This window comes from Danio rerio, chromosome 25, assembly GCF_049306965.1.
Source record: "Danio rerio strain Tuebingen ecotype United States chromosome 25, GRCz12tu, whole genome shotgun sequence".
NCBI classification, from domain to species: Eukaryota; Metazoa; Chordata; class Actinopteri; order Cypriniformes; family Danionidae; genus Danio; species Danio rerio.
This window is the reverse complement of record NC_133200.1, coordinates 37,254,075-37,274,868: the sequence shown is the minus strand read 5'-3', so window position 1 is coordinate 37,274,868 and position 20,794 is coordinate 37,254,075. Positions and strand designations below refer to the sequence as shown.

Genomic DNA, 20,794 nt, shown 5'->3' with positions numbered 1-20,794 from the left:
TCTTTAGGGCGGGACTGTCAGTTATTTTGGGCGGGACTCTCAGTTCTTTAGGGCGGGACTATCAGTTATTTAGGGCGATCAGTTCTTTAGGGCGGGACTATCAGTTATTTAGGGCGATCAGTTCTTTAGGGCGGGACTATCAGTTATTTTGGGCGGGACTCTCAGTTCTTTAGGGCGGGACAATCAGTTCTTTAGGGCGGGACTATCAGTTATTTTGGCCGGGACTCTCAGTTCTTTAGGGCGGGACTATCAGTTATTTTGGGCGGGACTCTCAGTTCTTTAGGGCGGGACAATCAGTTCTTTAGGGCGGGACTATCAGTTATTTTGGCCGGGACTCTCAGTTCTTTAGGGCGGGACTATCAGTTATTTAGGGCGGGACTTTTATTTTTTAGGGTGGGACTATCAGTCCTTAAGGTGATCAGTTCTTTAGGGCGGGACTATCAGTTATTTTGGCCGGGACTCTCAGTTCTTTAGGGCGGGACTATCAGTTATATAGGGCGGGACTTTCAGTTTTTAGGGTGGGACTATCAGTCCTTAAGGTGATCAGTTCTTTAGGGCGGGACTATCAGTTATTTTGGCCGGGACTCTCAGTTCTTTAGGGCGGGACTATCAGTCCTTTTCTGAACAGCTTTCATCCATTTTCAGTTTTTTCTATTTTGTTAGCTACGCCCATCTCCAACTGATCCAATCGGTTTCCAATGGATGAAATCACCAGGATGGTTTCAATTGGAAGTTTGTCATGATATGCTGAAATAAAACAATCTTAACCTCCATTTTGCCGACTTTAAGATCTACCAATGATCAGTCTCTCAGTTCATTCAAAATTAAAATGAGCACAACAAGTCACATAAAACTGGTATTTACTATTAAGAAAACATTAAAGAAATATTATTGTAACAAAATAATATTAATATATTAATATATCAACATTGCAAATCACATTTTCTGTTGCAAAAATGATAAAAAATTACTCAGCTTTCCTGTGAAGTTATCCGCTAGTTATAACTATATACTTTTCCATAACTATTGTCTCAATATATCAGTATAAACATAATTACCGGACCAAATGTTAAAAAAATGACAAAACTATAATATATGTACATTGTATATTCACAAATAGGGCCATATCCAAGTTACATTAAATTAACCACCCTATTAAAAAAGAACAAATGAAACATCACACGGACATTCTTTTGTTTTTAAATAGTCATATTGGAAATTATGTTAGTTTAAATAGAAACTGATCGTCCTATGAGGGGTATTTTTATTGATTTATTTATGTTTGCCTTCAACTGAAGTAATGTTAAAACCAACACATCCTAATGAAATATATCCCCAAAAAAACTAGCAACCATCAAAATATCCTGGCTGAAATGGGTAAAATTGGACAGTATAAAGGTTTCAATGGAATTTGTTGTGAAAACCATTTGAATATTCTGTGGTAGTTTCTTTATAGGTTTTCCCGCAGGGTGACAGTGGTGGTATGTGTATTAAACAGTTTGTTGGAGTGTTTTATTTCGTCATAAGGCTGTAGTTTTGGGCCCTTTAGACCACCCGTGATCCTGAAGAGCCTTCGAATCATGTAACCCACGTAAAATGACTTACACGCGCGCATGCGCAGTGCGCCCTAGCTTAATGCTAATGCTTGCACACACTGGTTTGCAGCGGCCCCAGATAGCAACAAAATAAACCCGCAAATAACTTTAACTGCGAATTTGCACTTTAATATGAACTGCAAATTTAATTCATTGTACGCTATGGTGGGCGGTTAAACTTGCTTTATGCGGTTAGCGTGCGGCTACGGAGCGAAAGAGGGAAGATTATTTTGGCGCTCGGTCCGACTTGTGCTAGTTTGGCTAATGTTTCTAACTCTTCATAAAGTTAGCATGTAAAACTTGTGATAATATGTGGAATATCAAGCGATGAAAAACAGCCATCCCTACTGACCACGAGCTAATCGTAAGTATTTTTCCCTCAGTTTATTTAATATAGTTTGTTTATTTAGCTAGTCTTATCAGCTGTGTGTGTTAGCTGGGCTAAGTTAATCCAGTTGAGTGTATGCGTTCAATAGAGACGTGAATTACACTACAAATGTGAGCCTGTATACACTTTATTTGTGTCTTTTAATGATTTTGTTGAGTGTTTTATTCTGTTTTTACTTTGTGTCTTGTCATTTTGGGAATGTTTATCTCTAGGAGTTTCGTGTTGAGTTAACTTGAATGTATTAAGTTGAAGTGAAAGTATCGCAACTGAAGTACATCGTTTGCTGCTTCACCGCTCATTAATCAAGTTAATAGGTGTTTCTTTTACAGAAAATAATAGGAATGACTGCGAAATATATCTCAGATAGATAATCCTTGTGTGTCATAATCAGTAAATATCAAATAATTTGGCATTTTTATGACTAGGTGTCAAAATGTCAACAAAACACACAACATTTACCAAAATAAAGTCATTTAAAATATATATATTTAGCATTTGTTTAAAATTAAATAAGCGTAGTAAAATCGTCCTTGTTACAACAATAGGATATTCGTTCATTTATTTCTTGGTGCTATGCTATGTTGGGGTCTGCATCAAATAAAATTAGCAGAAGTGGTTTAATAAATGTAGTAAGCATATTAAATGTTATGTGTCTACTTCAATATTTCTAATGATTTTGTCCAAATGAATTGTTAAACGTGGGTGAAATAATGTAATTTAGCATAACAAATACTAGGTATGCTCCGATCAGGATTTTTGCTGGTGATAATGAGTACCGATTCCTTGTCATGGTGATCAGCCAATACCGATTCTGATTCTTCAAGCTTTATATAATTCTGTCATTGCATAAACACTAGGGGTGTAACGATACAATGTGTATCACGATATAATGTTCACGATTCAATATGTATCACGATATTTGGAATAAAAATTGAAAATTAAACTAAAATGCAAATTTTATAAAAAAAAAAAAAAATTAATTACCAAGTAAACTATTTTTTATGTATTTCTTTTGTTTCAACTTGTTAAACTGAACCTTCTTTAAGAAAATAAATTAAACAGGACTGTCTGTGGAAAATAAAACAGTTTAAAAACTTCTTATAAAATATTATTGAAATTATTCAATTCAGTTTAACAGTAAGATTCAATTCAGTTTAACAGTTTAACAGTAAGAGCTTAAGGCTTCACTTGGTCACTTGCGTTTTTTTTGTGTGCAATCTACATTTCCAGGTAATCAGCAGTTCTATAAGATAATCCTGAAGTGATGTGTATCTGTCTGAGAGGTTTTTATGGATGGCTGTCTTCATGTTGGGCATGATGAGTGACAGGGTGGCCGTCTTTTCATTACACAGGACAGTCGTGGCTCTTTTCAGCAGTTTAGGCAGGTTTACTATTTTTTCGGCGTTGCTGATGTCGGCGCTATCAAGTGTATCATGTTGACGTGCATTTTTATGTACCTCTGTACTCAAAAGAGTTAATGCTCGTCGTAATCATAACTCTAAAATGCGATATGATTATTTAAATAATCTGCACGCTTTCGGTTTCATTTCCACTGCTGTTCATACTTCCCACGCGGCTCCTGAATGATCACTCTGTTCCACAAACTGAATGTTGTTTACTACTTTATTACCTGTTAGTCACAAGCTGCAGGTTCTGTTCACTGAAGCAGACGCGCGCGTGCGCGTCTATCATAATCTGCCCTCTGTAGTAACAGCTCACGGTCAGCTCACGTCATGTGTGATTTTGCGGCCGCCAATACATCATTATATGAAGACAGAATGATATTTTAGGGTGAATTGGACCTTATAAATACAGTATGTGACTCTTTCAACACCATTAGAAGGTATCCATGTCGCTCTGCAAAGTATGTAAATCACTGTGAAGACTTTAAAACTTAGGCTATGTTTGACCCAGTATGCGTGTCAAAAAGCTGACGAGTCTAAAGCAATGACTGTACAACCGAAATGTTGCCAGACGTCTGATTTTGAGAGGATGGGCCATCCTCTATATCAGCTCCACTCATCTTGATCTGCTAACATTACTGCTGCTGCAATCTGAACTCACGTGCGACAGCAGGTGGAACGTAGCTCACGTGCAAACAGCTCAACTAATAAGAGAAAACGGACGTCATATCGTAATCAAATTGTCATAACGCCACGATGCATATCGAGACATTTTTGCATCGCAATAAATCGTACAACGATAAATCGTTACACCCCTACTTAACATGTAAATCACTCCCGCTTGACGCTTTTTCCGCATCTGGTGTGAACACAGCATTAGACAGCAACTGCTCCAATGTAGTGGCAGAACACAATTTGCTTATATTTCCTTTCTCTCTGTATAATACAATTACATAATCTTAAATGAAGCAAAATTATACTTGCGTAAATATACACACATTTATATACACATTTACTTGTTTATTATTTTTATTTTTAAAGTGTAAGAGGAAGGGTTGCCAAATAGTGTCAAATATTTCAGTAGAAATAAATATTCTAAATGTATAATTTTGCTATATAAGCTATTGTTGAACTGAGTGACATTTTATTTGTTGATCTCTGTAATTCCTTGTAATAAAACCTTTTAAGGCATTGAAAAATTCATCTGTGTAGATGTGTAGCACAAAGGTTTTGCTGCATTGTAATTGCGAAGGTTAAGAAGTATCTTCGGAAACGCCTGCATTCTGAATTGTCATGTGTTTTTCCTCACGTTCTTGTGGAAGTTTCAGATCAAAGGCTATAATCCTTATTGTGTAATACGTTCTAATGTCATGGTATCAAATGCGTGAGTGTGAGAAGAGCGTTGGTTTATGAAAATATTTCTGGAATGTTTCATTTTCTAAACCATTTCATCCATTAAGATAACTCAATTCTTCTTCTGCCAGAGGCTTGTTCTCAGAACTTTAAGGCAAATGCAGCAAAATTCATTATTTACAACCCAAAAAGAGAAAGAAAAAGAAAATCTCTGCACTTCTGTACTAAGCCAAAGTGGAAAATCTAGATGTTAATAAGCAATTTAAACAAGCATCACAGATGTGTGTGTCTCTTTTTGTTTGTGCAAGAAAACCACAGAGAAAGAGGAACAGGTTTTGACTCATTCATGTTGCCAGGTCTTGCAAAAATAAACTAATCTCTTTTTTTTTTTTTTTTTCAAAATAAGACCAAAACACGTTATACATCATTAACTTCAAAAAAAGATCACTTTATTAGCTACAGGCTAAACAACAAGCCTGAAGATGTTTAGAATAAGTGGACATGGCAACACTGACACAGCCTTACATATATTAACAAGTAGATTTGTAAAAATGGCTGAACATAGGAGTGTTGCTTTGTCGTAAAATCACTTTGTTAAAAAAAAAAATTGCAGATACCAATGATGCAAGATGATTACTGCAGTGTGTCTTAACTGCAGAGCTCATTTAGCATGGTTCAGTTGACATTTGTTCATTTTTAATATACACTAGTGCAGGAGAATGAGAGTATAGAAAGAGTATGTAAAAAATTATTAGTGTAGAAAATATTGTTTATTTTCCGTAGGTGTTATTACACAATGTAACTCAAGAAAACTCGAGCAGGGTTTGAACAAGTGCTGGAAATCCTGGAAAATGCTTGATTTTTAATATAGTGTTTTCAAGATCAGAAAAGTACTCCATTCAATCGGCTTGAATTTGAAATTGCAGGGCTTAAAATTGCTACTGTTTTAGTTGCATATGCGCCCTAAATCTTATCTATGCAAGCTCCAAATAAATTTGGGAGCATTTGTGTGAATGCATAAAATTGTTGGTGGGCGAACAGTGTTAATTGCAAAATGTTCACAGAATGTGCGTATTTAGGAGAAATTCACGCCAAATTTTTACCTAAAAACGCCAAACGCAGCACTTAGAAATAGTTTAAAACAGTTGACATGTAACTTATTATTTGCAAATGTCATCTTAATAGCAGAAACGGTCTTTTCATTAGCTGCAATATTAGTTAAATCTTAGTGAATGCAAGCCCTTTTGCGATGGTGAACTCGCTGCAGTTGCACGACTGACAACATTGTGAAGATTAAATAAGGAGTTAAATATAACGTCTCGTGATTAAAATGTGTGGCAAATGCTGCTACCTGCAAACTCCATCCCCCAGGCTTTACCGTGAATAGTTCGGCCCCAAAAGGATTTAATTTGTTACATGAAATTTGAATAGCAGTGCACATGAATCATCATGAACGACTGGTCATGAAAGTTTGGTAGTACACCCAAACAAAATCTGACTGTAAGAACGAGACCAAAACTTTAAAACATATTCAATAACTGAACTTTTTCTGTTTATTTATTTTAATAGTTTTTTTTTTTTTTTACCATATTTGAGTAAAATCTCCCAATAAATCCATGTTCCAAAGTATTCAACAATTTAAGTTAAAATGTCACATTGTGTTTTTTAACATCGCACAATGGATTTAAATGTAAAAAAAGTGCATCCAGCGTATATAAACATAATTTACTGTCGTTGTTAAGTGCTAAAAAAGCATTAAAATGCACCTTGAAAGTGCTGAAAAGGTGTAAGAACCCTGTCGAGCTTTAAATAGGAGAATTATTTATTTAATTATTTATTGAACTAAATGCTAATGGTCTAATCCGATTCAATTCAATATGCTATGCTAAGCTAAAATTGACCCCACCAGAACAAGAAATCAGCTGAACGTATTGAAGAAATGGTTCAAGCCAACTGTGTAACTCTTGGAGACTTGTAAAATAAGCCTGAAGGCAGGAGTGGCCAAACTCAGTCCTGGAGGGCCGGTGTCCAGCAAAGCTTAGTTTCAACTAGGGTTGGACGATGTTGACCAATTTGCGATCGTATGATGTCTAATGTTAAACATCGCGATGGACGATGGCATCGTCGTCATAGGCGGAGGTGAATAAATTATTTAAGAATAATTAATTAATTCATAACAAATTAATTATTAGTAGCCTACCGTTTCAACTACCTGACCCTCATGGTCTTTGTTTTAATCATAAACAAACCATAAATAAACAAAGATAAGTTGCACGCAAATTACCACCTGTCAATCACTTTTTCCGCAGGAGGTTGATCGGTAAAAAATGTGCCCAACCAACAGTATCTGGGGTTTTCACGAAAATGACTAAGTATGAAAGTGAAAGACTGAAGCAGTGTACTGATGCTGTGACGCGTTACCTGATAGATTTACAAGGCCAAAGAGTCGTCAGATAGAGACAAGATCAAATAAATATCACGTTTAACAACTATAGTGAGACGCCATCTAGCGGTACATCCTTGATAAACTGTCCGACATGCACTGCTCTCTGGAGCTACGAGCACATGACAGTGTGTGTGTCTCTGTGTGTGTGTGTCTGTGTGTGGTCACGTGATATGTGTTTTCTGCAGGGCTGTTCAAAAAAGCTAGGTAAAACACAGTGTGGATGTGGATCATTTTCATTCTAAAATGCCGTTTTAACACTAAGACATATGAGTGTAAACAGGGCCTGAGTGTGTATTTTTAGCGAGCGAATTTGCGACGGGGGCGGGTCAATGGATCGGTGATGCCAGCTCAGCATCGTGTTGTCTATTGGCCCTCGGCGATGAATGATGGCATCGTCTATCGGTTCAACCCTAGTTTCAACCCACAATTCAATTTACTGTCAGTTTACATTTCTTTAGTCATCAATACTTTATTTGAAATTGATCTTATGTGCTTTTTTTTTTTTCTCTGTTATAGGATTGCCTCAGACGCAGCTCTCACATCTGAAAACCCTTTTTACATTAAGAGAATGACTGTTTGCTTTAGGCTGGGGAATGAACCAGGAACCCTGGTGGCTGGATCTGGGTAAGAAGAACTGGTTATTTATTTATTTATTGAATCTATTTATTTATTGTACGTAATTTCGACTAAAGGATTAAGGCCAATTTATTGTAGACAGAAAGTGTTGTGTCGAATGTATCAGAGATGATAATTATGATGGACCCATGTTTACGAGGCAAAACAAACTGAAATAAACTTCGTTTTGGTCGTTTTTTTTATCAAAATGCCGTCACTTCAGTTTGTTTTATATTGTTTGATTTATACAATTTCCACATCCCTACTTTAAGACTGTGTTATTAAAAGTATTGTTAAGCTCTGAAATAAAGCGCTGAATTATGTCTTGATTTCTAGGAATCAAATGGTCTGAAGAAGCCATGGGAAGCTGTTTTAGCTGTCCAGATAAAGAATCAATCCCTGACAATCACCAGAGCAAATTTAAGGTCAGCGTTTTCCACATCAGATTGTGATGATGTCGAGTGTGTTTAGTTCATGTCGAGATCTGCTCTGATGATGTTTGCAGGTGGTGAATGTGGATGATGATGGGAATGAGCTGGGGGCAGGAATCATGGAGCTGACGGAGGACGAGCTGGTCCTTCGCACACGCAAATGTGATGCTGTCAAGTGGCCTTACCTGTGTCTGCGACGCTACGGCTACGACTCCAATCTCTTCTCGTTTGAGAGCGGCCGTCGCTGCCAGACCGGTCAAGGTAAAGCTGAAACCTTGCGTTCTGAAAATGCCAACAAGAAAAGCATGTTTGGTAGAATTTGGCAGAGGCATTTACTGCAATTCAGCTATTTGAAGGCTTCCCAAGTAAAGTCTGAGCTTTTGGTTATTAATGTGCAACTGTTGACATTTGAACCCAATGCTTTCAAAAGGATGAGCGAGTATTTGCATGCTTGATCGGGTAAGTCCAGCTTGATGTGCTCCCAACATTCATGGCCAGATTTATTTAACAGGGCACATTATTGTGTGTGATTGTAATTCCATGAAAAAGTATCAAGAGTGTAAAACCTGGCAGTGATTATAATGCTGGTGCTTTATTTAAAGGCATAGAATTCCATTTTCAGCCTAGAGCCCCATCTACTGTTAAAACTAGCCTAGGGCACCGTCGGCTGTTAAAACTAGCTTAGAGCGACATCGGCTGTTAAAAATAGCCTAGAGCGCTGTCGGCTGTTAAAACTAGCCTAGAGCGTTGTCAGCTGTTAAAACTAGCCTAGAGCAACATCGGCTTATAAAACTAGCCTAGGGCGCCGTCAGCTGTCAAAACTAGCTTAGAGCGCCGTTGGCTGTTAAAACTAGCCTAGAGCATTGTCGGCTGTTAAAACTGACCTAGAGCGTTGTCGGCTGTTAAAACTAGCCTAAAGTGCCTCCGGCTGTTAAAACTAGCCTAGAGCGCCTTCGACTGTTAAAACTAGCCTAGAGCGCCTTCGGCTGTTAAAACTAGTGTAGAGTGCCTTCGGCTGTTAAAACTAGCCTAGAGCGTTGTCGGCTGTTAAAACTGGCATAGGGCGCTGTCGGTTGTTTAATCTAGCCTAGGGCGCCGTCGGCTGTTAAAACTAGCCTAGAGCGCCGTCGGCTGTTAAAACTAGCCTAGAGCGCCGTCGGCTGTTAAAACTAGCCTAGAGCGCCGTCGGCTGTTAAAACTAGCCTAGAGCGCCTTCGGCTGTTAAAACTAGCCTAGAGCACCTTCGGCTGTTAAAACTAGCCTAGAGCACCTTCGGCTGTTAAAACTAGCCTAGAGCGCCTTGGGCTTTAAAAACTAGCCTAGAGCGCCTTCGGCTGTTAAAACTAGCCTAGAGCGCCTTCGGCTGTTAAAACTAGCGTAGAGTGCCTTTGGCTGTTAAAACTAGCGTAAAGCGCTGTCGGCTGTTAAAACTAGCCTAGAGCGCTGTCGCCTGTTAAAAGTAGCCTAGAGTGCCATCGGCTGTTAAAAGTAGCCTAAAGGGCCATTGGCTGTTAAAACTAGCCTAGAGCGCCATCGGCTGTTAATAGACAGAGCGGCTAGTTTCTAGGCTAGTGGTTAGTGCGTCAACACATAATTTTGTACCGACATTCTGAAGGTCTGACCCAAGTTTGGTGCTTATCGTTTGAATGCTGAAGGAGGAGTTACAAGTCAAGCAGCGTCTTAGTGGTTAGTGTGTTGACATACTTTAGCACTGAGATGCTCACGGCAACCAGAGTTCGATTCCCAACTTGAGGTCCTTTGCAGATCTTTACCCTCTTTCTATGCTCCCCATCATTTTCTGTCAAAAACTCTCCACTGTCCGATTCATTAAAGGTCAAAAACCCTTAAAATAATGTCTTAAAAATAGCCTAGAGCGCCATCTGCTGTTAACAAATGATGCCGAATTGATTTCTAAAAATTTTGCCACAACTGTAATAAATCGCCAAAGCTTGAAAACTGTTTTTGTTCAGATTTTCAGATTGTATTGACTGTGTTCAATTTAAAGACATAATATGAGATTTTCACCACTAGAGAGCGCACATTCACAACAAACAAAGGAATATTTTGATGAAGTCGTGACTGAGTGTGGAAATCATGAGAGTTGTGGTCTTGAAAATATCATTATATGTCATCTGAATGTGTCGGTTTCCTGCAGAAATCATGTTGATGGATAAGCTAAAGTATTTCACATATCATGATGGTAGTATGAAGCTAAAAGCGGTTAAAAGCTGTGAAATGAGACAACTATAGTGTTGTCCAAAGTATCCCAATTGGTACTGAAGTGTTATAAATGTCCATTTAATTTGAGCATGATTGTAATTGGCTGAGTGCTGAACTGATGACCATCTTGGCCAATCACAGTCATTTCTGTTAAGCACGTGACACAAGGGCCAATCAGCTTTCAAATGTAAAAAATTGACATTTTTAAATTTCAGTACCGTTTGATACCAAACTCGGTACTTTTGACGACATTACACTGAAGCAATTGCTAATGAGAGACGAGCACGACTTATTCCCGTTTGGGTTTTTTGCATACTTTGAAAAGATTAGCTTCATGTTAGGATGGAAACTCGACTGAAGTTAATGCTTTTGGACCCTTAAGATGTGTTTTTGTTTGTTTGTTTGTGACATACTCCATTACACCAACTCATATTTTGATAAAATAATTACCACATTATCATAAACCTCAAATATCAGCCCCCAGTTGACTATCATAAACCTTAATAAATTGTCTTGCATTATTAATTTTAATACTGTTCTCGTGTGTTTTGCACCTAAAATTAGTCTTTTTAAGCATGCAGCAAAATTTTATCGCTAGTTTTTCATTTTTGGATCATACATAAAAATGTGCTGACGCAAGCTGTTAGTAAATCTGGCCCTGTGATTTACTTGTAGGACTAGCAAATGTTGACCTTCCTCATAATAACCTGAATAATGCTACACGCTTTTGTCCTGTGTGTTTGTTTGTCCATCTGTAGGTTTATTCACTTGAATGTAGTTTTGGTATTATCGGATGCCATCATTTTGCAAAAGATATTGCCTCTTCTGTTCTGTGTTGGTCTGTCAGCTGTGTTTTTGTTCACGTTCTGCAGGGATATTTGCCTTCAAGTGTTCACGAGCTGAAGAGATCTTCAACATGCTGCAGGACATCATGCATAACAACAGCATCAGCGTGGTGGAGGAGCCGGTGTTCGAGCCCACGCTCACTCAAGCTGAACCAGATCTTCCCCTCACTCCACACACACCAACCAGTACGTTGCTGCTTCATCAGTACACCAGCATGTGTTTACATTAACCTCGTAACAGTAAAGAAAACTTAAATCACCGCTTTCATCATAAGTATTCATGGATTACAACTAGCCTAGAGTGCCATCTGCTGTTAAAATCTAGCCTAGAGCGCCATCTGCTGTTAAAATCTAGCCTAGAGCGCCATCTGCTGTTTAAAAATAGCCTAAAGCACCATTGTCTGTTACAATCTAGCCTAGATTGCCTACTGCTGTTTAAATTAAGCATAGAGCACCATTTCCTGTGTAGAAATAACCTAGAGTGCCATCTGCTGTTTAGAACTAGCCTAGAGCGCCATTGTCTGTTAAAACTAGCCTAGATCATATCTGCTGTTTAAATCTAGCCTAGAGCACCATCTGCTGTTTAAAACTAGCCTAGAGCTCCATCTGCTGTTAAAATTCAGCCTAGAGCACCATGTGCTGTTAAAAACTAGTCTAGAGCGTCATCTTCTGTTTAAAACTAGCCTAGAGCGACATCTGCTGTTCACAATTGACGCAGAATCGATTCCTCAAATGATTTTTAGACATAACTGTAATAAATCAATAAAGCTTAAAGTGTTTTTGTTTAGATAAACAGTTTATCTAGTTAAACTTTTAAGAGTCTTTGCTGAGAATTCTGTCATTTCAGATTTATAATATTTTTTGGACATTTAATTGCTATTTTTAGGAGAACCGTATGTACGATCGGTAAGAAAAGATATAGCCCAATAGCTCAGAACATTCTGGAGGTCTGACCCAAATTTGGTGCTTATCGTTTGAAAGCTGTAGGAGGAGTTAAGCTAAGCTAACATAAACATTTAGCTCCACAATCAAAGTGTGTAACACTCAAAGCATGTTTGGTTCTGCAAACTTGGGTTAATTACTGATCGCAAAATGTTCGTTAACTGATCCTGGATGTTAGCAAGAAGGCATGTTGTTTAGTGTATTTGCATGTTTCTTTCTTTAGCTCCTGGCAGCATGCTCCCTGCTCTCCCGAACGGCAGCTTACGGTACCCATCTCTGGGCGACGCTCCCTCTCACCCCTCCAGCCGGCATCCGTCTGTCGGGAGCTCGTGTCTGCCTTCACTGGGCGAGGAGTCCACACACCCTCTGTTAGCTGCAGAGGAGGCTGTACGGGTAGGAGGATATTGAAATGTATTTAACATCAATTAATACAGTTGTTAATAAATAATATTATGGTAATTTGAACCAGCCGTATATGTTTTAGGGAAACTCAAACCTAAATCAGGAGTGTCAAACTTAGTTCCTGGAGGGCTGCAGCTCTGCAGTTTAGTTTCAACCCTCCTGCATCACACTTACCCTTCAAACAAGCCTGACGGATAACATATATATATATATATATATACACATTTTTTTCTATGATTTTAGTGCGATTTTCAAATTACAAATCATTTTTAACTAATTTTACTAGTTAAAGTAGTTAAAATGTCACATCACTGTTTTGAAAGCATGTCTTCTGTTACATATTATAATATTATATTCCATCTCCTCAGGGTCACACATACGTGAACACCAGCGGTCTGCTGGATCAGCACAGCCCCAGTATTTCAGATGCTCCGGCAGAACTGAACGCCTCCTCGCCCGACGGAGAGGAACCCGTCCCTCAGGAGGCTCCGGACCCGGGCCCTCGAGTGCAGATAGAGCCAGAAGGTGTGCGCTTCATCCTGGGCCCGACGCCAGTGCAGAGACAGCGGCAAAAAGAAGCAACCCAGAGCACAGGAGATGAAGAAGCAACAAACGGCAGCATCGTTTCACAGCCTAAAAACACAGACACCGCCGAAATCACTAAACTCGACGAACCCTCTCCTGAAGTCTCCGCACTCTCCCGCCGTCGCTCGCGCCCTCCGCCTCTCACTCCAGATGCTAATGCTAATAACTCTGCTCAGCGGAGAACCGCTTTGCTAGACTATGAAAATCTCCCCGCTCTCCCGCCATTAAGGGAACACCCGAAAGGCGGCTCCGAGGATGAGGATCAGCCAATAAATGGCTTCCACAACCACCGGCAGTACAGTCCCGACCCTACTCACTACTACATCAACACCGAAAACGTCACTGCGCCGCTTAGCGCTAATAAAGTGGAGTCGGCCCGCTGGCGGGACCGATCCACGCCAACGTTTTTCAACTTCGACTTCCGCCGGCCATGCCTGGAGTCACACAAACTGAACTACATCGAGGTGGAGACCGAAACGGAGAACTCCAGCAACCCTCAGACCCCAAAAACGCCCACTTCTCCACTGCCGCAGACGCCCACCCGCCGGACGGAGCTTTACGCGGTCATCGACGTGGAGCGAACGGCTGCCATGTCCAGCCTGCAGAAAGCACTGCCCCGTTACGACGGCACCTCCAGAAAAACGCGCCACAACAGTGTTGATCTGCCCATGTGAGACACTCCCAATTACGTTCATACAATTCAGATTTCATTGGTCGTAACATTCATGTAGTCGGGGGGGGATTGGGAAGAGTGAGACGTCGAGAGAATTTTACCCGCTCGCCCATATACCTTCATTTTTATTCCTATGGTAATATACTACTACTTTTCTTACACTCGTTTTTTCAGTGCCTGTTTATTATGTTAATAACAATGGTTGGACGACATTCCCGCGGGTCCATTCCGTATACGGTACAAATCAGTATTACTGATCATATGTTTTTGTTTTTCTTTATTTACCCTTTATTGAGTTGACTAAGTTGTTTTTTTTTTTAAATCTGTATCTAAAGATAACTTCACACACTACGTTTTGATTTTGTTTGTTTTGTTTTTTGGCTTCGTATAGTAGATTTCAATACTTGGCACAATAAAAGTCTATTTTGTTTGAGTGAGGTTTCGTGACGTCCTTTATGTCTGTCGTAAGTATGGTTTTTGTGGGCAGATTAGCAGATGTTTTGTGTCTGGTTGCTAATTACGTTTCATTTTGTGTCATTTTCTCTCTCACTGACATTTGTTTCCATTTATTATTGCTAATTTAAATATTATAATTCAATTTTTTTTTCTCAATTCTGAGTTTTAGGGTGCTTTCACACCTTTGAATCGATTCAGTTGTTCCGAAACAGATTACTGTTGTTACAGTGTTGCTCTTTGCTCTTGGTGCCGTTCGCTTTCACTCGGCTAAATTTCTAAATGGACCAAAGAGCTAAAACAAGTCACGTGTGAGTATGTGGAGGGTGGTTTGGTGGTGTTTGACAAGGTGCGCGCAACGTGCCTGAAGAGCGAGGAGGGATGCGGTGGGGAGGGGGGTGAGAAGTGTGCGCGACTTAGAGGACCAGGAGGGAGACACGCGATAATCACTTGTTTGCGGGCATCTGGGAGACTCTGTGCTTTTGCGGGAGACTCCTGAAACTTCCGGGAGAGTTGGGATGTCTGGAATGACTCATCATTCTCTCTTCATATAGTCGTATGCCTATTACATATCCATAAAACACTGTGATTATAACCGGGCTCAGATCGTATCGCTTTCTCAGTACAATCGACCCGCTCCAGAGTTCGTTTCCATCGAGCTGAGACCACCTCATTCAAGTGATCTCGGAGCGATTGATTTGGCGCGGATCCGAGCGTGATTGATGGATTCAAATATGCCAAACGAACCGCGCTAACTGGGCAAACGAGACCGGTTCCGAAACAAAAGTCTAGGTGTGAAAGCACCCTAAGTCTCGTAATACCGACTTTATAATTGCAATTCTGTGTTATTTTTTCTAATTTGCGAGAAAACAAAGAAACATTACGATTCCGAGTTGGCTTCTGGCAGTTCTGACTCGTTTCCGTAATTCAGAGTTCATCTCAAAAGTCTTACTTTTTATTTCTTAAAATTGTTTATATTCCTGGTGAGAATCAGCACGTCCAAGTCTGAGGTGGAGCACCAAGTCAGAGGAAAAAGGTGGTTTGCCATCTCCAGGTTGGAGGAAAGTCCTCAGGTGGAGGAGTTTAAGTATCTCGGGGTTTTGTTCACAGGTGAGGGAAGGATGAAACGTGAGATTGACAGGTGGATTGGTGCAGCGGCAGCAGTAATGCGGTCGATGTACCGGTCTGTTGTGGTGAAGAAGGAGCAGAGCCGAAAGGCAAAGCTCTCGATTTACCAGTCAATCTACGTTCCTACTCTCACTTATGGTCATGAGCTTTGGGTCATGACCGAAAGGACAGGATTTTGAATACAAGCGGCCGAAATGAGTTTCCTTCGAAGGGTGGCAGGGCGCACTCTTCTGGATAAGGTGAGGAGCTCTGAAACCCGGGATGAGCTCGGGGTAGAGCAGCTGCTCCTCCACATCTAGACAAGTCAGCTGAGGTGGCTCAGGCATCTGTTTCGAATTCCTACTGGATGCCTACCTAGGGAGGTGTTCCAGGCATGTCCCACTGGGAGGAGGCCTCGGGGAAGACCCAGGATACGCTGGAGGGACTATGACTCTCGGCTGGCTGGGAACACCTCAGGATCCCACCGGAGGAATTGGAGTTAGTGTCTGGGGAGAGGGAAGTCTGGGGTTCTCTCCTAAGACTTCTGCCCCTGTGACCTGGCCCCTGAAAAGCGGCAGAAAATGAATGAATGAATGTTTATATCCCTGAAGTATTTAAATACATCATCATTTTTTTTCTTTCAGAATTGTATCCTTAACCTCATTTGCAAGATATGAACTAAAAACAAAGACTCTCAATTGTGAGATGCTGCATATTCATTCACTCATTTTCTTGTCAGCTTAGTCCCTTTATTAATCTGGGGTCGCCACAGCGATGCGATAAATAAGACATTTATTCGTTGCTCTTTAATCAGAATGTGCAAGCCGTGAATCAACGGCTATAAGATTTGATAATCCCTTTTTATGGTGGGAATATCCCTTATTTTTACATCCCAATGTTGACAGGTATGGATCTTACAAGAGTAAATTTCAATTAAACCAGTCAAAAGTTTGCAATTTTTACATGATTAACAATTTTAATTAAAGTGACGGAGTGACACATGGGTGTGAATTACAGGCGGGTTTGCCCTTCCAGCCGCAACCCATCTCTGGGAAACATCCACACACACACATTCACACACACACACACTCATACACTACGGCCAATTTAGCCTACCCAATTCACCTGTACCGCATGTCTTTGGACTGTGGGGGAAACCGGAGCACGAGGAGGAAACCCACGCAAAGGCAGGGAGAACATGCAAACTCCACACAGAAACGCCAAGTGAGCCGAGGTTCGAACCAGCGATCTTCTTGCTGTGATGCGACAGCACTACCTACTGTGCCACTGCCTCGCCATGCTGCATATTGTTTTATTCATTTATTTATTTAATCCTGTCAGAAACAAGCTTTCGTAATCTTTAGTGTGATCAGACGGAGATTCCCAAGTTCTGTTATTCAAAGGTGAGAAGTGTAACAGTATAAAGACGTGCATCACTCTGAATTGATTCTGTGGTTTGGACGGATAAAACAGTGCTTCAGAGGAATCATGTGGAGGATGGTTCATATTCATTCACAGAACTATAATAACATAAAGCATAGTTCTCAGTCTTAGAGAAAGTCCACATCACACTAGTATACGGAGACACTTGAATTTAAAATGATTATAAAACAAGGAAGCTTCATTGTAATTTTTTGAGAAATTTTTTGAAAAATTTAACGTTTTTATTTTTTAAGCGTGTACTACATTTTACTGGTAAGTATAATTGATATTTTTAATATATATAGCTTATGCTTTTTAATCTCTCTCTCTCTCTCTCTCTCTATATATATATATATAAATAATGTAATTTCTTATTTTGCTTAAGTTCTTTATTTTTTGCTTTTTTGTGTGTGTGATTTTAGTCAAATTCAAAAGTTTCCTATGAAATAGCTGAAATAAAACAAAAGTTGGCTATATTGTGTTTTAATTGACCACAATTGTAATTTCATTCATTCGTTTTCTTTTCCGCTTAGTCCCTTTAATAATTCAGGGTCGCCACAGCGGAATGAACCGCCAACTTATCCAGCATGTGTTTTATGCAGTGGACGCCCTTCCAGCTACAACCTATCACTGGGAAACACTCATACAGACGCATTCACACACGCACTCATACACTCCAGCCAATTCCAATAGTATCTGGATGCAGCCTTTATGATGCGAGCTGAGATTGACACTAAGGCCAATTTAGCCAACCCAGTTCACCTGTACCGCATGTCTTTGGACTGTGGGGGAAAGCGGAGCACAATTGTAAATTTTATTAGTAAAATTACTATGGAAAGAAACATTTAATTTAACTGTATGGGTTTAAGTGTGTATAGGTGTTTCCCAGTGCTGGGTTGCAGGTAGAAGAGCATCCGCTGTGTAAATCATATGCTGTACAAGTTGGCAGTTCATTCCACTGTGGTGACCCCTGATTAACAAAGGGACTGAGCCAAAGGAAAATGAATGAATGAAAGAGTGTGTCTACGTCCTTCCAGCTGCAACCCATCATGGGAACCACTTCACTACGGACAGTTTAGCTTACTTAATTCACCTGTACCATGTTTTTGGAGTGTTGGGGAAACCGGAGCACCCAGAGAAAACCCACACCAACACGGGGAGAACATGCAAACTCCACACAGAAATGCCAACTGACCCAGCCGGGACTCAATCCAGCGACCTTCTTGCTGTGAGGCGTCAGTGCTAACCACTGAACCACCGTGTCGCCCTTAAATACAATATATTATACATGTATATTTATTCAAATTAGGTTATTAACAAGTTATCAAATGCACTTTTAATACAGAATATAGATGTATAAACCGGTATAAACATATGTCAAGTGCGCTTCATTTTCAGAGTACTGGCCCTTTAAGTGTTTGAAAGGCGGAAGCGCGCAGCTCAGTCCCAGCGTGCAGCGCGTGAAGATGGCGGGTGTTCTGGAGCGGAGCTACATTGAGATCTGCGGCTTTGAAAGAGAAACAGTTTCGCGGTTCAGACAGATTACATTAAATCTAGGTAACACATTTCCTATTATTAAGCTGTTTTAGACGTCTTCTTTCCAGTCTGGTGTGTGTTGAATGGCTCTGGTGGCTTGTGTGTGTGTGTGTGTGTGTGTGTGACGCGCGGAGAAACTCCGCATGCACGCGCTTCGCACTTAACAACACCAATAACAGCACGTCATTGGAAATAATCTGTATTAAACAGTTTAAAGTCTGCTTTAGTGTTTTATTGAACCACAAACTTCGAATGTGTGATTATAAAACCAATTTCACCTAAATAAATACCACTTATGTTCATTATCGGTGTGATGTATGAGATTAAATACAGACTTACGCGACGCTAATATGTTGTTTTGTATCATTAAGAGGTTTTCTTATGACCTCCCGTTTTGGGTTGAGGTAAAGTTGGTTTATGCTCACAAATTTGGACATTCTCAATTATATATAGTTTCAGAAAAGTAAAAGTAAAACCATAATAGCAGCCAATGACTGTCAAAGTACAGCATTGTTTACGAAAATACATAGTGCTAATGTTGTTATACAAGTCATACTTTCATGTAATTTCAGACTAAATATTAAAAATACCATGGTAAACGCTATAGAGAAGTTGTCACTGAACGAATGTGCTAATTTAAAACCAACTTTAGTTTATTATGTTTTGGTTGCAGTTTCTTTCTGTAAACAAAGCAACAGTTTAAAACAGAAACAAAAGCTCAAGTTTACTTAATTAAAAACATGAACACACAGGGAAGGACGTTGAGGTGATCAAAAATACACTCAAAAAAGACTTTTGCTGCTTTTTTTTTTTAAACAACTTGTATAAAATTAGTTGAAACAACTGAGTAGTGTAGTGTAGGCTTGTGTGTAGTGTTTCTCTCTCTCTCTCTCTCTCTCTCTCTCTCTCTCTCTCTCTCTCTCTCTCTCTCTCTCTCTCTCTAAGTATTCGCAGGTGGAGCGGATTACGTTGGGACGGACCATGATTGGCGGCGGCTATAAAAACCTGCAGAGAACATGGGTTCGGTGGCTCCCCGCTCTCTCTCGATTTCCCCGCTTGTACTCAGTGGAGAACGTGGTCCAATAAGTGTTTGCTTGAATATTGAGATGCCGTTGTGTTAATTTTTAAACCGGCGATTGAAGCCCGGTTTTCTGTCTCCCTGTCGGGCTTGGAGCATGCAGGGAGGTTTGGTGCCTTATTTGTTATTTTCGTTTTCTCCTGTGTTTGTTAGTAGGGAGGTAAGTTTTCTGTATTTTAGTTTATTTGTTTTCCAGGGAAGTTTAATCTAATTTAGTTAGCTTGGTTTATTGTCATTTATTTTGTCTGAACCCCTCCTGATGTTATTTTTGCTTCTTATTTCTGTAAATAAATCAGTTTCTTGTTAATTCTTAGCGGTTGTGTTTTTGGTATATATTTTGGGGAGAGAGAGCGCGGGGGCAGCAGGTATTATATTTTTAATCCCTGTTATTTTGTTACGTTTTGGTTAAATCTCTTTTTGATTAAGGATTTTTAATTTAATTCATAACACAACACAATACATAAGTTTTTTGGGGGGACAACTTGATTGTTCCATGTTCAACCAACTTAAAATTGTACAAAGGATTAAGTCAACTTGATTGGACAACATTTAGGAATAATGTACAACTAACCTTTTTTTTTTGTGTAATAAAATGATGTAAGAGTTTGATATGATCGTTATCTTCTGTAATATCTGATGTGTATGTTGTTGTTGTTGTGCAGGTGGTGTGGGGGTCTCCTCTGGTGGTGTGAAGTATGCAGACAGTGCTGGCGGATTCTCATACGAGGACAGTGGGAAACTGCTGTCGGTCACCAGCAACAGATTCATCCACTGGTCAGAACTCTTCTGTTTTACCGCACTTCTCTTTCGTGTGCACTGAAAAACGTGAAACTGTCATTCAAAGAACATTTTGATATCAGATTAAGTGAGAAATGGTTTCTGGTTTTAACCTGCTTTATTCAATTTGCCTTAAAGCAATAAAACAACCCCCTTAGAACAAATTAAAAGCATTCGTTTATTTGCAAAAGTCATTTTTTACTTTAAACCTGTCTTTTTCATGTCATGCGACTACATAAAAAAAATGATGTACCGTTATTCTGTTTTATTGTATTTTTCTAATAAGTTTGATGATCTTGCATGACGTTTGTAGCCATACGGTAAACACCAGCAGATAGCTGACCACAGATCTTGAAAATTGAAAAAATTAATTAGCAATAGCATAGCCTGAGGTTACTATTTAGTACAACTTTACTTTGATTTTATAGTAAAAAAAAAAAAAAAGTTCCAAAAGTAAATATTTAAGTCGAACCCGAGTAATTCAATTAATTTATGGTTTATAAAAACAATAGAGTGAATGTAT

The 20,794-nt window shown here is 39.6% G+C and overlaps 2 protein-coding genes across 6 annotated transcripts in view; both read left to right on the top strand.

Annotated features, from left to right (window-relative positions):
• The first annotated feature begins 1,614 nt into the window (after positions 1-1,614).
• On the top strand, positions 1,615-14,331 carry frs2b (fibroblast growth factor receptor substrate 2b). Of its 3 annotated transcripts, none has more exons than XM_073941989.1 (8): positions 1,623-1,959; positions 7,702-7,809; positions 8,137-8,225; positions 8,306-8,492; positions 8,662-8,690; positions 11,324-11,482; positions 12,462-12,631; positions 13,009-14,331. In XM_073941989.1, exons 6-8 carry the CDS (start codon positions 11,368-11,370, stop codon positions 13,897-13,899), a joined length of 1,176 nt encoding a protein of 391 aa, XP_073798090.1. In that variant the 5' UTR covers positions 1,623-1,959; positions 7,702-7,809; positions 8,137-8,225; positions 8,306-8,492; positions 8,662-8,690; positions 11,324-11,367; the 3' UTR covers positions 13,900-14,331. The 3 variants fall into 3 exon arrangements, with proteins under 3 accessions (NP_001002658.2, XP_073798090.1, XP_073798091.1); XM_073941990.1 differs by having other exon boundaries at positions 8,662-9,267; positions 9,323-11,482; NM_001002658.2 differs by lacking the exon at positions 8,662-8,690 and having other exon boundaries at positions 1,615-1,959.
• Positions 14,332-18,320: 3,989 nt separating this feature from the next.
• nup160 (nucleoporin 160) overlaps positions 18,321-20,794 on the top strand; it is a 40,939-nt gene continuing 38,465 nt past the window's right edge. For 2 of the 3 annotated variants that reach the window (XR_012399797.1, XM_068217338.1), the window contains exons 1-2: positions 18,323-18,437; positions 20,157-20,268. Coding sequence is in view for 2 of the 3 variants with exons in the window: in XM_068217338.1 (XP_068073439.1) it covers positions 18,347-18,437; positions 20,157-20,268 (203 nt within the window). In the remaining variant the exon portion in view is untranslated. Of the gene's footprint in view, positions 18,438-20,156; positions 20,269-20,794 lie in introns of all 3 variants that reach the window. The other variant, NM_001423844.1, reaches the window with a different exon arrangement.

What these genes read in the sequence shown, in the direction of transcription:
- frs2b (NM_001002658.2), top strand. Translation starts at nt 7,779, where the DNA reads ATGAACCAGGAACCCTGGTGGCTGGATCTGG. An exon ending in ATCACCAGAGCAAATTTAAG is followed by an intron (nt 8,226 to 8,305) that starts GTCAGCGTTTTC and finishes TGATGTTTGCAG; the next exon opens with GTGGTGAATGTGGATGATGA. An exon ending in TCGCTGCCAGACCGGTCAAG is followed by an intron (nt 8,493 to 11,323) that starts GTAAAGCTGAAA and finishes CACGTTCTGCAG; the next exon opens with GGATATTTGCCTTCAAGTGT.